Here is an 18,537-nt window from a genome sequence, read left to right as displayed (position 1 = left end):
AGCTAAAAATCTCAATGCCAGTATTACACCTCTTGGCAACAACTTTGATGACTAATGTAAACCTCTTCAAATAGAAGTTTGTATAAGAAATGTAAATAAAATAATAATTTCCATTTAAATAAGGATAGTTTGCTGAACTATAAAGCAGTCCATCTTTTCTCATAAGCATTCTGCAGAAGATGTCAATCACAGCTTTTCAACTCCTCCTCCTTATACATAGTTACTGCTGCCTTCTTCATTTCTTCCTTCTGCAGTCAAGCATGAAGGTGTCATTCTGATCTGCTCCCTTTTTCTTTCTTGTTTTGCAGTTTTTTTGGTTTGTTTGGTATTTACGAGGATCAAGGGACTGCTGTGCCTGCTCAGAGAAAAGCAGACTTAGTCTGTAGCTGGCAGGTGTATCATTTAGGGACTTAAGCAGCCAGCCTGAAGATTTGTGCAGCTCAGGTTTCTGGGCCCTCAGCACTTGCTTGCTTCCTTGACTTGGTCAAGGGCTTGAGTGCAGGCTGTTGGACATCAATAGCATCCTTCGGGGTGTTCACGGTGCTGGTTGCAGTTTCACCTCCCCCTCCCTCTTTTGTGCGTCGGGGGGGGGGGTAGAGGGGGGTAGAGGGGGATAGAGGATCAGTCCAACTATGGTCTTACTGGCAGCCCGAAGATCTCGGCATGGCAGCTGACTGGCAACTGAGGCTGAGAACCCCTCCAGATCCAGCTACACTTTGAAGGAGTTGAAGCAGGCTGCAGCACCATTTCCCTAGCACATAGTCTGTGAGTACAGGCAGTGACAGCCTATGGGGAAAATTGGCGGGGGGGGGGGGGGGGAGGATCTTAAACTGTGTTTGGTCTGTTTCCATAGTTAGGTTTTTGTTCCCGCTCCTCTAAAATCCTAATATTTGAAGTTTTTTGGTCAGCTCAGAAACATTTTTAAACCATTTTCTGGCGCCAAAACACTACTGCAGCAGCCATCTTGGATTTCCCAGTTTTTTTCCCCAAGTTCTCAAACTTCTTTAAAACACCTTGTTTTGCTTCAAATCTGGCAGGGATGGAGACCTCAGACCCTAAATACCCCTATGTCATGCCTTATTTGTGCTGGATGGGTGGTTGAAGAGCGTGGCACATGATGGAGGGGCGGGAGCTTTGGGCTTAGCCCCTCCACATGCTTCCAGGGCTGGAGGAAGGCAGATGGCCTTGCCAAGGGGAATGAAACACCTTCTGGAGTCCAGGGACAGCAGCACTGTGCACCGTCATTGCAGCGGTGGAGCCAGGGGAGTTTTTGGTGCCCTAGATTTGACGGAAGCTTACCTTCACATCCCCATCTTCCTATAACACAGAAAGTTCCTCAGATTCCCCTGTGTTCGAGAATCACTATCAATTCTCAGTGCTTTCCTTTGTGCTGGCAACTTTTACCAAGGTTATGGTGGTTGTAGCTGCTATTCTCCGCAGAGCAGTTTGGCAGGTTCAGCTGTTCTTGGATGATTTGCTCATCAGAGCATGGTCCTGAGTGGAAGGAAAAAAGGCGGTAGAGGCAATTGCGAGTCATTGCAGAGTCTGGGATGGATTGAAAGAACCAACCTAGTCCCTTGAATATCTGGGGGTCTTATTCAACATGGCAGAAGGCCAAGTTTTTCTTTCAGAAGCACACAAACAGAAACTTTGTGGTCAAATTACAGACCTGTTAGCCAAGCCAGAGCCTACTGCATGGCATTACCTTCAAGTCCTTGAATCAATGGCGGCCATGATTGAGGTGGTGCCCTGAGCAAAGTCACACATGTGCCCCCTCCATGATATGTTGTCTTGCTGCAGAGAGACTCCCTGCTAGTTTTGCTTTCCTGGACAGCAGCAGCCAAATGCAGCATGAGCTGGCGGCTCCATCTTAAGTCTCTAGCAAAGGGGATCCTGCTCCGGTCAATTCATGGGTTATCTGGCAACTAAAATTCAAAGAAGTACAGAGAGATGCATTTGGGGAGTAGAAATCCAAGGGAGATGTATGGGCTGGGAGGCAAGAAACGGAGAGAGAGACCTTGGAGTGATACTGTCTGATGATCTGAAGGTAACAAAACAGTGTGACAAGGTGGTGGCTGTAGTCAGAAGGATACAAGACTATAGAGAGAGACATAACCAGCAGTAGAAAGAAGGTGTTTTCGAGACCCCATTTGGAATTTTGTGTTCATTTCTGGAGGTCATATCTGGCTAAGGGTATAAGAAGACTTGAAGCGGTCCAAAGGAAGGTGATGAAAATGGTAGGGGTTTGCACCAAAACACATATGAGAAGAGACTGGAAGACATCAGCATGTATACTCTGGAGGAGAAGAGGGAATGGGATGATATGATACAGACATTTAAATATATGAAAGATATTAATATAGAACCAAATCTTTTCCAGAGAAAGGAAGTTGGTAAAACCAGAGAGCATAAATTGAAGTTATGAGTTAGTAGACTTAGGAGTAACATTAGGAAATTCTTTTTCATGGAGAGTGTGATGGATGCCTGGAATGCCCTCCCATGGGAGGTGGTGGAGAGGAAAATGGTGACATAATTCAAAAACGCATGGGATGATCTCTAATAAGAATATGAATACTGTAGTATAAATTGAAGAACTAAAGCCAGTACCAGTCAGACATGTACAATCTATGTCCATATATGGAAATTCGGTTTAGGATGGGCTTGGGAGGGCTTAGACGGGAGCCCCAGCAATTTGGAACATGAGGACAGTACCAGACAGAGTTTCACATTCCACAAACGATGAGATGGTTTGGATAGGCTGAGCTTCAATGGCAACTCCAGTAGCTGAACTTAAGGACAGTACCAGGCGGACTTCTAAGGTCTATGGCCCAGAAATAACAAAGAAAAAAGACACTGTAATTTAATCATGAAATTGTAATACATGTACGTAATTATAGGACAGACTAGATGGACCGTTCAGGTCTTTATCTTCTGTCATTTACTATGTTACTATTTATTTAAAATTATTTATAAGTTGCCTATTCACAAATCTAAGCGGGGAACAATAATCACATGCACAATCGCGCTAAAAGATTCAAACAAATACAAAACAGCATACTTTTTTTTTTTTTTAAACACGAAAAACTGCTATGTCCTAATGACAGATGCCATCCTGTTCAGCTGGGGGGCTCATTGCAATGGTCACCCAGTTCAAGGCCAATTAACTCCATCGCAGCGGAAGTGGTCTTATCAACAAGCTGGAACTGTGTCTGGTGCTGCACTTGCAGTGTTTGCAGCACTTGCAGTGTTTGCTGGAGCTCAATCAGTCAAGTCTTCTTTGACAATGCCACTGTTTTTCAATAGGGTTTGATTATTTCTAGTTGTACTACGTTCCTTTGAATGCATTTAAGGTAAAAAGTTTTGGTTTTAAGCACGCTGCTCCTCTTATCTATTCACGAATCTACATATATGTTTACCTTTTATCAATTCTACTTTTATATAGTTTTTAGTTTCATTATTTATCTATTGTGTATAATTTATATGATTTATTTATCATTCCTTATCCAATTTGATTATTTAAAATATTTGATGGTTGTCATTTCTTTTATATTTTTATTTTATTTTTTTTCTCAGTCATAATTTCACATCCATTTAATAAAGGTTATAACATTTAATTTATAAATATTCTTTTCAGATTATGATATATCTGTTATTTGCTCAATTTATTTGTATACATTTGTGGTTTCCTTTTTTATGATTATCATGTGCACATATGTATCAGCATTATGTTATTAATTCACTTATGTTTATATATGCAAGTATTTATTAAGGCTTGATTGTGATATATTTTATTTAGGCTCCTGATGCAGGCCTAGTGGTAGAAACACAAATCGTGTTGAGTTTTCTCAATAAATGTATTGAATGCCGTAGAATTTGTCACTATTTTTCATCCCATCCACTGTATTTGTCCTGTTTCTGCACTTACAGAGGATTTGTCTTCTGGGTGATGTAGTGAACCATACAGTAGAGAGGGGGGGGGGTTCAGGCCCATATCTCACCTTACCCACTACATTTATGGTGTAAAGTGTGAGGCCACCAAAACTCACCCAAAACATGCTGTACTGCCATATAGGTGACACCTTCAACCATAACGCTATTGAGGTGGTAGACAGGTGGGTATAGTAGGTTTTGGGAGAGTTTTGGAGGGCTCACCATACATTATAAAGGAGTTATGGTGAAATGTGTACCTGGCACCCTCTATGTGAAGGTCATTCCCTAAGGCACTCTGTTAAATTTCAGATCTCTAAGGCAATAATCCCAAGTCCATATCACTTATACCCACTCCAAATACCACTCAGGATTTAATACAATTTCATTTCAGAGCTCAAATACTTTCATAGCTCTAAGCTTTATGCACCCACTATCTTTACTTCTGTAATTAATTTAAATCTTAAAACAGCACTTAGTTTATTATTGTCTAATTGGCCAGGGGAATATGTGTCCAACATGCCACGTGTTTCACTTTACTGGCTTTTCCAAGTAAAGACTTTACGATCATCATCCCATTTGCTAACTCGCTCTCGGAAGTTACTCCCAAAGCATCAGAAGCACTAAACTTGATGGAGCAATGGATGTCTGAATTCAAACTAAAACTTAATTCAGAAAAAACAAATTTTTTTTTGTTGCCTCGCCACATCCGTTTGACAACAAAACACCACTATGCATCAATAAAATTTAGTTATCCTATTCAAACAATTATGAAGGTATTGGGTGTAACACTAGATCAATGCCTAACCATGAAAGACCAAGTGGACTCCTTGATCAGTAAGGGTTTCTTCACCTTATGGAAACTTCGATCCATTAGAGCATATTTTGACATGTCAGCATTCAGAATTCTGGTACAATCCCTTGTACTAAGTCAACTTGATTACTGTAACCGCCTATTTAGCTATCTCCCAAAAGAATATGCGACGATTACAACTAATACAGAATGCAGCAGTAAAACTGATCTTCGGACTGAGGAAGTTTGACCACATGATACCTTACTACCGACAGTTACATTGGCTACCGATCGAGGCACGCGTAAAGTTTTAAGTTCGCCTGTTTCTGTTTTAAAGCACTATATGGCCTAGCTCCCAAATACATAACTGACCTTTTTTCCTTCTCAGCCAACAGACACAAGAGAAGCACACATCTGATCTTCGTTCCCCCCCTCCCCCCCAGTTAGAGGATGTAAGCTCAAAAGACACCACCAATACCTCCTCTCCAACCAAGCAGCACTATGGGGTAAAGATCTAGAACAATTGCTTACGTCTTCCACTTATGGGGAATTTAGAATACGCCTAAAAACATATCTGTTCCTGATGTATCTAAACAACTGACCTGTACAATTCTATCTCTTCAATATCGGTTACCTTGAACTATTAACTCGATCTCTCTCAAGTTCATTTAACCTGTACCATCTTTTAATCTTTGTAAACCGCATAGAACTTCACGATCCTGCGGTATATAAGCTGTTATTATTATATTATTATACCCCTGCTAATAATACAGAGTTATCAAAATCAAACCCCTAACTCTCCTTATATTCTATCCTACTTATTTAAACATAGGGGTCCTTTTACTAAGGTGCGCTAACCGATTTAGCATGCGCTAAATCAATTAGCACATGCTAAATCAGTTAGTGTGCAGTAAAAGGACCCCATAGTTATTTAAATATACCGTTGTCATGCCGCATACACCATTCACCCCAACTTCTTACGAGAATAGTGTTAGAGATTTTACTTTCACTTTTAAACTCCTATTCACCCGGCTGATCAATCAAATCCTTCCTGAACTACAATAATGATGCCCACTCGATCTCAGCATTAAGACTGAAGGGAGTCACAATTTTTAACATATAAATCCAGCGTTCTTTAAAATTTCACTTTCTCCAGATTACCTCCCTTCCACCCTTCTATCACTGAATTAATTCTCTAATCTCTTCTACCCGATGGTGGTTTTTTTCAATGTTTAACTCGTGGTGTTTGCGTATTTTCTGCTAAAATTATTGATTTATGCTCATTCAACCACAATTTTAACGGGCAGCTGGTGTAACTCACATATGTCAAATCACAAGGGCACAAGATTATATTGCAATTTGTATTTGATCTACTTCTAATTACTTGTTTTGTCTGAGGGTCACACCATTGCTCTGTTGGCATGTCTATGTCCATTAAAATGCTGACCCCTCCCACATCCAAATGGACTTGTTTTGGACGTTTTGATTTTAGAAAATGGCCAAAAAAGATAGACGTCTTAAGGGCCAGAAAGTCTAGACGAGTCATTTAAAAAAATAAATAAAAAATTTCTTGTTTTGAAAATGGTTGTTTTCCTGATCAGACTTTTGGATGTCCTTGTGGAAATATCCAAAGTCGGACTTATATGTCCTATCAAAAATGCCCCTCCATCTCACTAAGGGCTCCTTTTACTAAGGTGCGCTAGCGTTTTTAGCACACACTGCAGATTAGCCATAAAGGGGATCTTTGAATGTGGTGATTCCCTGGATTTTCCTGTTAAACTGAAGGAAATTGTTTTCATCTAATCCAAGATAAGTCTGAGTTTATTATGGGAGTTGGCTGGGGGGTTCTCAGAGTGGTTTTTCTGCTTGATTTTACTTGTGTGATTATTATAATTATTTATTACACAGTTTTTTACTATTTCTGTTGAGGCATACGTGAGGTATCCGATGATGGTGTGCAAGTAGGGGTTTGTTTAGCCTGTGCCTTGCTGTTCAAAGCGCTGGAGGTTCTCCTCCCCTCGCTGACCTCTCACACTGAGGATATCCCGTTTCACAAAAAATTGTATATATATATATAAAATATTCTATTTATTGCCTTGTATTCACACAATTTTCTAATCTTCAGAATACCACTCTCAGAACCTATTAACTTATTTACTGCCCTAATGTTTGTGCCTTTTGAAGTTCCTCTGGCAGTCTCTTTTTGGAGTCTTTTTGTGTTGTTTGGAGAAAGCAAAGCTGCTAACCAGTGGAAATTGGTGGGGGTATTGTCTCCGCATGGTTAATTTTGCGCATAGCTTAACAGTAGCGAACTTCATTTCTAAGCCTGGGTACATGATCTCAATCTCTTAAATTTACTGTTAATGTTCACTGTAATACTTTCATCATGCCAAAGAGAGCATAGCAGAATGTTCATTCCCACATAATCTCTCTCTACTGGAGGAATATCTGTGCTTTGGCTAAATAGGAGACTGAGGACTACACAAGAAATCCTACTCCTGTCTGAAAGCAGTTTTTCAGAACTTTCACAAAAGTTCTGGGGCATGATCCATTTTAGTACCCTTGGCCTACATGTGACTGATCTTCCATGTGCTGTCTAAAAAACAAAAATCTGTTACAGATGTTAGCTTTCTTTCTTTCCCTTCACCCTTGTTTTCAGTTTTCTTTCATGTAAATTGCTTGCTAGTATTTACCCTCAGTAATAATATGTAAAAGTAGGAAATGCTGGCTTATAGCTACATATCTTTTAGCGGGAAATGTGGACGTGGGACCTGTTGGCTTAAACTGAAATTGAAACTGGCTGAAGATTGTGAGAGGGAGGAAACAAATACCTTAGTTCTTCTGTAAAGTAAACTGGTTTATCAAAAATATTGGGTACAACTGATGAAAACTATTCTTGCCCTCCTTCCCCGTTCCCAAATTAGATTGTTGCAATATGGAATAATACAGAATTTGCCTATTACAAATTCTGTTAATGATTAGCTAATTTTCTGGTTTTCAGTTCATTTAATATAGGCTACTACTGAAGTAGCAGTACCTAGGGCAGGGGTCAGGAACCTATGGCTCGCAAGCCAGATGTGGCTCTTTTGAAGGCTGCATCTGGCTCGCTGCCAACATGACACTGACTTCCGGAGGTGGAGTCAAGGAGAGCGGCTGCACACACTACGAGCTCCTCTGCTGCAGTGGAGAAAAATCTTCTCCAAGACGTGCACTGCAGCAGAGGACACCCGAGCAGACCTACCCAGACCATCGGGGACATTCTGCCCGTCACCCGGAAGTGTGAGCCACCGACACAGAGCCAGATCGGATCTAAGCCAGGACATGGACAGCGGTGGCCATCTTCCGACGCTCTGCACAGTGTGGCACCTCCCACAGCTGCAGATTCTAGCCTGGACCGCAGCAAGTTATACCAGTGAAGGGGACAAGTTATTGCTCATTTGTTATTGCTCCAGAACCCCCCTAATCTCCCCAGTGTCCCTCTGTGACTATATGAATACATGGGAAAGATCCTTGGCTGAGGCTTGATTGATGCATGCTGGGAAAGAAGAACACGTCTTCTTTCCCCCGAGTGCAGGCCACACCCTCCTCTGTATCACATCCGCATCTGGCATCCTTGGGACCCACCCTACCTTGCCCCGCAGCATCCGTGGCTGAACGGGCCTGAAGCAACATCGTCCTTCACAGGCAGCCCCAAATCGAGACCCCGGCTTCCCATCCCACCAGCTACACCCACAATTGGCTACCCTGCCTTCATTACCTCTGCCCTGCCCCACAGACCACTACTTGGGGTGGTATCCTCCTCACCTCAGTCAGCTAGCTAATTGCAGAAACCCTTTTATTGAAGAAGATGGCTAAAAGAAAAAAAGATAAGGGGTATCGTACTTTTCAGCAGGAATGGACAGAGGAATCCGCCTTTGTGGAGAGAGCAGGTTCTGCAGTGTGTCTAATATGCAATGATAAAATGGCATCGATGAAATGGTCAAATATAAAGCGGCACTTCGACACACGCCATACTACATTTGCATCGAAAAATCCTGCGAGGGACAGCAGGAAGAAAGCATGTTAAGAGCTACTGTGCAGAGTGCAAGCTAGTCAGCAGCAACTCCGTGTTTGGACCCAACAAGGTGACTGGAATTTGGCTAGCTTTGCTGGTGCTTTAGCAATTGTGAGAAACGAAAAGCCATTCACAGATGGGGAGTATGCCTAAACATTCATGCTTGATGTTGCCAATGAACTTTTTGACGACTTTTCGGATAAAGACAAGATAATCAAATGAATAAAAGACATGCCTCTGTCGGCAAGAAATGTTCATGATCGTACCATCATGATGGCAAATCAAACTGAGGCAACACAAGTGAAGCACATAAATGCAGCACCATTCTTTTCTTTTGCTTTGGATGAGTCAACAGACGTAAGCCATTTGTCCTAGTTCAGCGTGATTGCAAGGTATGCTGTCGGTGACACACTACGTGAGGAAAGCCTTGCTGTTTTGCCTATGAAAAGGACAACAAGAAGGGAGGATTTATTCAAGTCTTTCACTGAGCTCGCTAAAGAACAAAATCTACAGATGGATAAACTTATTTTGGTGTGTACTGATGGTGCTCCATGCATGGTGGGGAAAAACAGAGGATTCGTAGCGCTTCTTTGTGAACATGAAAAGAGACCCATTCTAAGTTTTCACTGCATCCTACTTCGGCTAGAGGATGTAAATTTAAGAGAACCATCAACAACTTATGTTCTATCGTATCAAGCAGCCTTATGGGGCAAAGACCTGGAAAAACTAATTATACACGCAAATAACTATGGTGAATTTAGGAAACACCTAAAAACATACCTGTTCTTTAAGTACCTAGGTAACGAATCTGTACAATCGCTCCTATCACAATCTCTCCCCTAAATCTGATCCCGTAAACTGTTAGCCACTAATCTCTAACTATGTATGTTCCATTCAATTTGTAGCATCTTTCTAATCATTGTAAACCACATAGAACTTCACGGTCCTGCGGTATATAAACTGTTATTATTATTATTATTTATACTCAGATGTGTGGCGAGCAGCTTGGTGAGGTGATGTCGCTGGTCATTCAGGTGGTCAACTTTATTGTTGCTCGAGCTTTAAATGATCGCCAGTTTAAAACACTGCTGGATGAAGTTGGAAATAATTATCCTGGTCTGCTTCTGCACAGCAATGTGCGTTGGTTGTCAAGAGGGAAGGTGCTCAGCCATTTCGCAGCTTGTCTGAGAGAAATTCTGACTTTTCTTAAAATGAAAAACGTCAAGCATCCTGAGTTAGCTAACACTGAGTGGCTCCTAGAGTTCTACTATCTCGTGGACATGACTGAACATCTGAACCAGCTCAATGTGAAAATGCAAGGCGTTGGAAATACAGTCGTATCCCTTCAAGTAGCAGTGTTTGCATTTGAAAACAAGCTAGAACTCTTCATCGCCGACATTGAAATAGGTCGTTTACTACACTTTGAAAAACTGGGAGAGTGTAAAGATGCATGCACAGCAAGTGACCCTGCTCAACATTTTGATCTTCAGCAGCTAGCGGGCTTCACATCTAATCTCCTGCAGTCATTCAAAGCGCGCTTTGGAGAATTTCGTGAGCGCACTCGTCTTTTTAAGTTCATCACCCATCCACACAAGTGTGCAGTGGACAGCGCCGACATGAGTTACATCCCCGGTGTCTCCGTCAGAGATTTTGAGCTCCAAGCTGCTGACCTGAAGGCCTCAGACATGTGGGTGAATAAGTTCAAGTCACTGAATGAAGATTTGGAAAGACTTGCACGACAGCAAGCAGAGTTGGTGAGCAAACACAAGTGGGGAGAAATGAAAAAACTTCAACCCGCAGTCCAGCTTCCCGTCGCATACCACACACTGCAGCGTGTGAGTATTGCTGTACTGACAATGTTTGGCTCTGTGTATGCATGTGAGCAGTTTTTCTCACATCTAAAGAACATTAAGACCAACCTACAATCACATTTAACAGATGGAAGTCTCACCATGTATCAACCAGACTACAAAGCCATCAGCAAAACCATGCAGCACCAGAAGTCGCATTAATGGTAAGAATTACTTTATTCATCATTGGTTAGCAACAGCATAACAACGTTATTAAAAAGAATTCAGAGATTTATTGTTCTTTAAAAGTGTTGGTCTTACATAAAATGCACACATTTACTTGTATTTAGTTTTAAACATATTGTATGGCTCTCACGGAATTACATTTTAAAATATGTCGTGTTTTATGGCTCTCTCAGCCAAAAAGGTTTATGACCCCTGACCTAGGGGTTAAGAGCTGAAGTCTGTATAGGATGCCCGGTCTCAGAAGTCGCCTAAGCAGCTTTTGAGAATCACACACAGGCATCCTATATAGAATCACGTCTGTCCTCACAGACAGACACTTAAACCCGCCTAACCGGCGTCCATGTCACATGCGCTGGTTAGAGAATTTGGTTGCCGCTGAGCTAATCGCAGCAAGGGAATCTCCCTGCCACAATCAAGTTATCAGCAGGGAACCCATTCCCCCATGAAAACTACTGGCAGGAGGGATGCCCAGTCCTTCCTGCTGGAACCCCCGAAGCTGCCCCCAAACTCCCCTGAATGTCTGTGGTAGTTGGATTGCCCAATTCATCCTGCCGCCACCACCCCAAGACATCCCCAGCAGGAGGGATGCCCAGTCCCTCTTGCCGGAACCCAATCCCTGAGACATCGAAATCCCCCAAGTACCTTATTGAGTTGGCCAGCCAGAGGGATGCCTATTTCCTCCAGTCAGCAGGCTTGCCTCCACTGAATTTCGGGCCTTCCCCTTTCCAGTGCATCATGGGATGCACCGGGGAGGGGCCTAAGGTCCTGATTGACCCAGGCACTTAGGGGCCTTAGGCACCTGGGCCAACGGGAATCTTAGGCCACTCTCGCAGTGCATTCTGGGACCTTTGGACCGGCAGAAATAAAATAATTATTTTGTGGACTGGCACTGGTCCACAGACTGGCAGCTGAAGAACACTGGACTAAGGGCTCCTTTTACAAAGGCGCGCTAGGGCCTTAACACGTGGAATAGCGTGTGCTAAAATGCCGTGTGCGCTAACCGCTACCGCCTCCTTTTGAGCAGGCGGTAGATTTTTGGTTAGTGCGCACTAATCCGGTGCGTGCGATAAAACCCATAGCGCACCTTCATAAAAGGAGCCCCAAGTCATGGACTAGACCCCGCCCATCTCCACCCAATCTCTGCCCCAGACCCCGCCCCCATAATAGTACTAATTGTAACACTATTTTTTCCATTCATTTTTCATATATATATATATATATATATACACACACACACACAATGTAATCGTATTAACAACACATAATGGTTAACTACAAAATTAAACTACACAAAGCACACTGTATGCTTTTCAATATTCATTCCTACCAGAACACAGATAACCCCATTCAAATACGGGACCAAAAACTAAAAGTACTAATATATACAAACAAACCCTAAGGTACAAGAATACATGCAGTACAATCCCAGGGGAAAAGAAACAAATGCATTTCTTCCTGAACAGACAGACATCAGATGTAAATCAATCACTAAAATAAAATCATTCCCCCTACTGTTGTCTCCCTCCCTCCATACTGTGCCTTGCCTTATGGCCTGTCCCCCGGTGTTATCTTCGGGCCGGCTCCCTCTTCCTCAGTACTGCAGTGCACAAAACCGTGGGCAGAAGCTCCTCGTGTGTCCCGCCCCTCATCGGGAAGCCTTCCCTCTGACGTTGTGACATCACAGAGAAGTCTTCCGGTTCAGGCGCAGGAGCCTCTGCCCACGGCTTTGTGCACTGCAGCACTGAGGAAGAGGGAGCTGGCCCGAAGACAAAGCCGTATCGATCGCACCATGGACCGGTGGCTGATGAGCTCTGTCTAGGGCCCGATGCATGTGCTGGCCCTGGGACCGGCAGGAAATTTCTGCAGACCGGCACCAGTCCACGGACCGGCGGTTGAAAAACATTGCCTTAGACTACACCCCGTGGGTGGGTGGGGGGTTCTGATAGGAGGGACTGGGCATTATTCCTGCTGGGGGATGTCTTGGGGGGTGGTGGTGGCAGGAGGAATTGGGCACTCATCCTGCCACGGACATTCAAGGGGGGGGAGCGGCGGCTGCTAATCTGATCATGGCAGGGAGATTCCCTTGCTGCAATCGGATCTGAAATGACCAGCATTTTGCTGACCTACATTTCAGGCGCCTATCGTGGCTCTAGGGAGATGCCTAGTGCCGCCTAAGCTCGGCTAAAGCCACTTCCGGGTGAAACCATGCCCATGTCTAGCCTTAGGCAAGCTTAGGTGGCCCTACGTGCCTCCCTAGGCTCGCAAAAATGCCTACAATGTAAGCGACCCTCTTTGGGTTGTTGTTTTTCTTTAAGAAACATGCATCCTGATTGGTTGGCTAGACAGCGGTAGATGCTTACTGCCGCTACAATCGGGATGCCATTTATAGAATTTGCCCCTAAATGTGCACCAGAAATTAAAATAGTCTGAAGGCTAGGTAGATCTCTTAGGGCTTCTTTTACTAAGGTGCGCTAGCATTTTTAGCGCACGCACAAGATTAGCATGTGCTATAGCGTGTGCTAGCCGAAAAATTACCGCCTGCTTAAAAGGAGGCAGCGGCTAGCATGTGCGGCATTTTAGCGCACGCTATTCCGCGTGTTAAGGCCTAATGCACCTTTGTAAAAGGAGCCCTTAGTTTAATTTTTTTTTAATGTATGTATTTAATATTCTTTTGTACTGGAAATGAAATTCTTAGGGCTACCATAAAGCACAAATACCTCAAACAGCAGACACACCTCTATCTACTTTTAACTATGCCTTGTACCTCCCACCTTCCTGCATCTCCCACCTACCTGCATCCGACTTCCTAAGCCACGCCGATTGACTTGTTTATAACCTCTCTATCTCCTTCTTGCCTGCTCCCGACCCGCTAAGTTATATTGATTGATTGACTTATTTGTAAATTTCGCTGTAGATGTACAGTTTCTTGTCATGTAAACCGCTCTGAACTATTCTGGTACTGCGGTATACAAAAATAAAGTTGTTGTTATTATTATTATTATCTAAACACATAAACATCTAAAATCCAATATAATTAGAAATGCTTATTTAGGACCCCTTTTGCAAAGCCACGGTAGTGATGCTGCTGTGGTAAATGCACCAAAGCTCATAGGAATTGAATGGGTTTTGGTACATTTACCACTTCTTTGTAAAAGGGGTCGAGGCAGACAGGGAAAAATGCTTGCGCACCTGAATAAATTCATGTAAACTGTTCTGAGCTCCCTTGGGAGAACAGTATAGAAAACTGAACGAATAAATAAATTGTTTAGCGCATTATAGTAAAAGGACCCTCTGGTTTGTTTGAGTAAAAATGTAACTCTACATATACAGTAAATATGAAAGTCAATTTTATAACAAAGTATGACTAAAACACTCTAATAAACATCCTTTTCAACTTCCTAAGTAGAACATTTGAAAGTATATACTTCAATAAAATGTGATATCTAAAAAATGGAATGTAAAATAAGATAAACCTTTTTTTTTATTGCCTCATTACATTACATTAGTGATTTCTATTCCGCCTCTACCTTGCGGTTCAAGGCGGATTACATAAGAATTGTGAAAATAAGAGGTACATATTGTTAAGATATTAAGAAATACTTAAGGAACAGATTTAACATTTTCTAATTTGCTAAGGAGTAGTTGGAATTGCAGGAGGTGTTCGAAACGTTTGGTTGTGTTATATTGGTTTTATGTATTTTTTGAAGAGTTTGGGTTTTGTTTCTTTTTTGAAGGTTTTGTAGTCTGTGGTTGAAGTTAGCAGATTGATGATAACATTCCTTTTTTTTAGTCCAGTGCTTAAGCACTTGAATTTTTTTTTTTAATTTATTTAGATAAATGTGGCTTTTTCTCTCTTAAATTTGTTCTTGTAATAGATTATAACCCAGTATTTCTAGTTTTTTTTTCCTTAGTGTCATATTTGTATTTTTCAGGGTGACCCTTGCTTTGATTGAATGGTTTATCATCTACTTATAAACTTTTTTTTTTCTTTTCTGAATGTTATAGCTATGGCAAGTTCTTAATGCATTTTCTGCAGGATTATTTGCAAATGTTGAAATGTAATAACATCTTCAAGCTCTTCTTGTATTTCATGTGATGAAGAGAGGCTTAGAGTGCTTTTGATTTAGATTTTTTTTTCCATTTTATTGAGCAGTGGTATACTAGGATCAAGCTGAATTGCTGGCCTAAGAAAGGAGCGGGGAGCATTTGATGGAAGCAGATAATAAAATGCATCAATTGTGTCAGCACCTTGTTGCAGTTACATCTGGCTTACTGTCAGGGTCCTATTAGATTTCTGTGGTTTTATGTGCCGAAAATAAACTCAATAGTTAATGGAACTAGCATATTTTTAGAGCAAGTAAAAAAAAAAATAAAAAAATAAAAATATATATATATATAAACACACACACTATATATATATTTTTTTCCTTCTGTTATCTGTGTTTATAATTATTTTATTTTTTTTTCAAACTATCAATTGTCCTTCTAATCTATTTCTTTTCCTGTTTTGCAGTGAATCCAGCAGTATCAGCAGCAGTGATGCTGGTTTATTTACCAATGATGAAGGACGACAAGGTACTTCAAAAAATCCCTCCTTGATTTTATAAACCTTTTCTGTTTAAAATGTCCATTGGAATTAGAAACAATCTGATTTTTTTAACTTACTGTTTCAGTTACTTTAATGGCTCCTTTTACTAAGGTGCGCTAGCGAATTTAGCATGTGCGCTAAAAGTTAACGCCTCCATAGAGCTTGCGTTAGTATTTTTTGTTTAGCATGTGGTTTGTGCACGCTAATCTTAAGTGCACCTTAATAAAAGGAGCCCTAAATATTGCAGAGGTTGTTTTCATAATGATCTGTTACAGGTTTTGGACTTTTACTGCAAATAATGACACTTATACTAAAATTTATAATATACACTTTGGCGGGATCTGAGCCCGTCAGCCTGGCAAAGGCCATCCCCTCATCACATGCCCATAGTCCAGCTCCGCAGAGTACCAGTAGGGAAGTAGCAGTATTCTCTATGCAAACAGTTTCTGAGCCGTAATCATTTTCCAAACACGAAAAAGGTTTATTTCTTGTCACATAGTCCCATTCACCAAGAGTAAAATATTATCAACCATCTCATGGCCAACAATACAAGCCAATCCAAGGCACTAAATTACTATTCAAACAGTTCAGTCTTTTTCATTTTAGCAAAATAAAAAACAGAAAAACTCTGCCAACAGTTCCAGCTGTTGCTGCTTTGTCAGTCCAGGCAGTCTTCTTTAAACGGGACCTGAGTCCACTGCTTCTTGTCCCAGGCAATGCTCCTGCCTGCGCGTTTCCCCCAGTGCTTCCTTAGACATACTATAGCACTAGTCACATCTCAAACTGTTGCCTTTATTTACCAATTGAGTAACACGTAACTGCCCTGCCTCTCCTTAGCTGTCATGATCTGGTACTATTCTGCACCCTGTTTTAATAAAGGTGTTGTCAAGATCATCAGTTCCACTTGTTCCTTTGTTTCCTGCAGCTATGTGGGGAGCACTAACCACAATGACCCTGTTGCCTCCCATAGTTCCCAGATGTTTATTTCTCAAGGTGTGGTAAAACTTGGGAACTTTTAAAACACCCTCAAAAGTCTCAGCTTTTCACACACAGCTTCCTGCTTCAGCTTTGCTGGGGTTTCACACACAGACATTCCCCTCCCCCAAAGCTTGACACGCTTCTCATGCAAAACTTTCTCCTAAGGAGAAAAGTCTTTCCCTTATTTAACAGGATCATTCCATATACATTTCTAACTTTTACTGGATCATTCAAACATCTCTTCATCTGGCATAACTTGTTCTGGTTCCAAATCACATTCCATATCAGATTCTTCCTCATTCACTTCATAAACTGGCTCCACTATTTCCATGGGATACTCTTCAACAACACTTCCCAACACCTCACCTGTGGGTGAATTACTTTCCTCCTGCCAGGCTTCCGCAGTGTCGCCTCTCCCCCTTGCAATCTATGCAAAACTCTGCTGTGCGACTTATCTTCTACTAACCTCGCTATGCTCGTGTCACCCTTCTCTTTAAGTCACTTCACTGGCTCCCTATCTGCCATCGCATACAGTTTAAGATCTTATTGCTGACCTACAAGTATGTTCATTCTGCTGCCACTCAATATCTCTCTTCGCTTCTCTCTCTTTATACACCTCCCAGAGAACTCTGTTCCTCAGATAAGTCACTCTTAGATGTACCCTTCTCCTCCACTGCCAATTCCAGACTTCGTTCCTTCCATCTAGCTGCCCCCATGCCTGGAATAAATTACCCGAGTTTGTCCGTCAATCCCCTTCCCTTCCCATGTTTTAAAGCAGACTGAAAACCCACCTTTTTGATATAGCCTTCAATCCTTAACCCTACTCCTCTGCCCTCCAACCCAGCCAGCTTGAAAAAAACCCGCTGGATGAAACATGTTGGCACGAATGTCCCTGCAAGTTAGACCACTTAACTAACATAAGCTAAGTACTTCTAAGCATTATAAAATAATCTTCATGATAAAGTTTGAAAATTAAGAATGCTAATATATTAGGACCCAGTGAGGATTTGGTACGTGAAGCCTGATACAGTGAAAGTATTTTGAGTATCATGGTGGTACCTCTGAGGGTCTGTTAGCATTGAAATACCTTCATTATTACCTTGCTGATAAGTGTGATAATAAGGGAGAGGCTATTGATTATATATTCTTCTCCTGTCTATATATGTCAAAAAATTATAGCCATAATTGCAGAATGCTTTATTAAAGTATAGCTGCTTTGTATGTATTTGTTACCCTTGTGTTCTTTTTATGTTCATGTAGGTGATGATGAACAGAGTGACTGGTTCTATGAAGGTGAAGCTGGTGGTGCATGTGGCATCACTGGTGTCATCCCTTGGTGGGAACAGGAAGACTCTACAGAGCTAGAAAAAGAGTTGCCTGATCCTGTCTTTGAAAGCATTCTGACTGGCACCTTTCCACTTATGTCACACTCTGCACAAAGAAGTTAGTACATTTTTCTTTGCTACAAATTATCTTTTTTTTCTCTAATTTTTCTTGTTTTCTAGTTCCTCATGTACTCGGGTGAGGCCACTGTCTAGGTCAGGTGTTCTATAGGGAGGTATGATTCTAGAACCCCTCCCTCTTACATCAGTTTTGTAGTCCAGTTCTTATCTAGTCAGATAGTGCTCCAAAGAGAAAGTAGAGGATTGTGAGTGTTGCAGAGGGATCTTATGAGAACAGGAGACTGGGCATCTAAATGGCAGAGAAAATGTAATGTGATCAAATTCAAAGTGATGCATAGAGGGAAAAATAATCCCTAACTATAGATACAGAATATTGAATTAGGAGTCACCACTGAAGAGAAAGATCTTGGAAATCATTGTGGAAAAGAATGTAGAACAAAACTGACAATATCTTTATGCCTCATATAGGCACATGGAGAAAGGAAGAGATAATGGCTACTGTGGATGGGCAGACTAGATGGGCCATTTGGCTTTTATCTGCATCATGTAACTTTGAGCATTGCATGTTGTTCAGCTTGCCCCATCTCAAAAAATATACAGTGAAACTCAGAAAGCTTCAGGGGAGGGTGACAAAAATGGAACATTTTTCTTATAAAGGGATGGAACATTCCCCTTTTGAAGAAAGTTTAAACAGGTTAGGCTTTAGGGCAGTTTAGAAGTACAAATTTGAAGAAAGAAAAAAAAATAAGAGAAGAGGA

The 18,537-nt window shown here is 41.7% G+C and overlaps 1 protein-coding gene across 1 annotated transcript in view; it reads left to right on the top strand.

The window, feature by feature from the left end:
* Positions 1-18,537, top strand: part of GPATCH2 (G-patch domain containing 2) — a 341,444-nt gene that overhangs the window by 42,884 nt on the left and 280,023 nt on the right. The window contains 2 exon segments of the mRNA XM_033936572.1: positions 15,324-15,385; positions 17,637-17,819. Coding sequence (XP_033792463.1) covers positions 15,324-15,385; positions 17,637-17,819 — 245 coding nt within the window.

The sequence above is a fragment of the Geotrypetes seraphini genome, chromosome 3, assembly GCF_902459505.1.
Source record: "Geotrypetes seraphini chromosome 3, aGeoSer1.1, whole genome shotgun sequence".
NCBI classification, from domain to species: Eukaryota; Metazoa; Chordata; class Amphibia; order Gymnophiona; family Dermophiidae; genus Geotrypetes; species Geotrypetes seraphini.
This window is presented reverse-complemented; position numbering and strand designations above follow the sequence as displayed.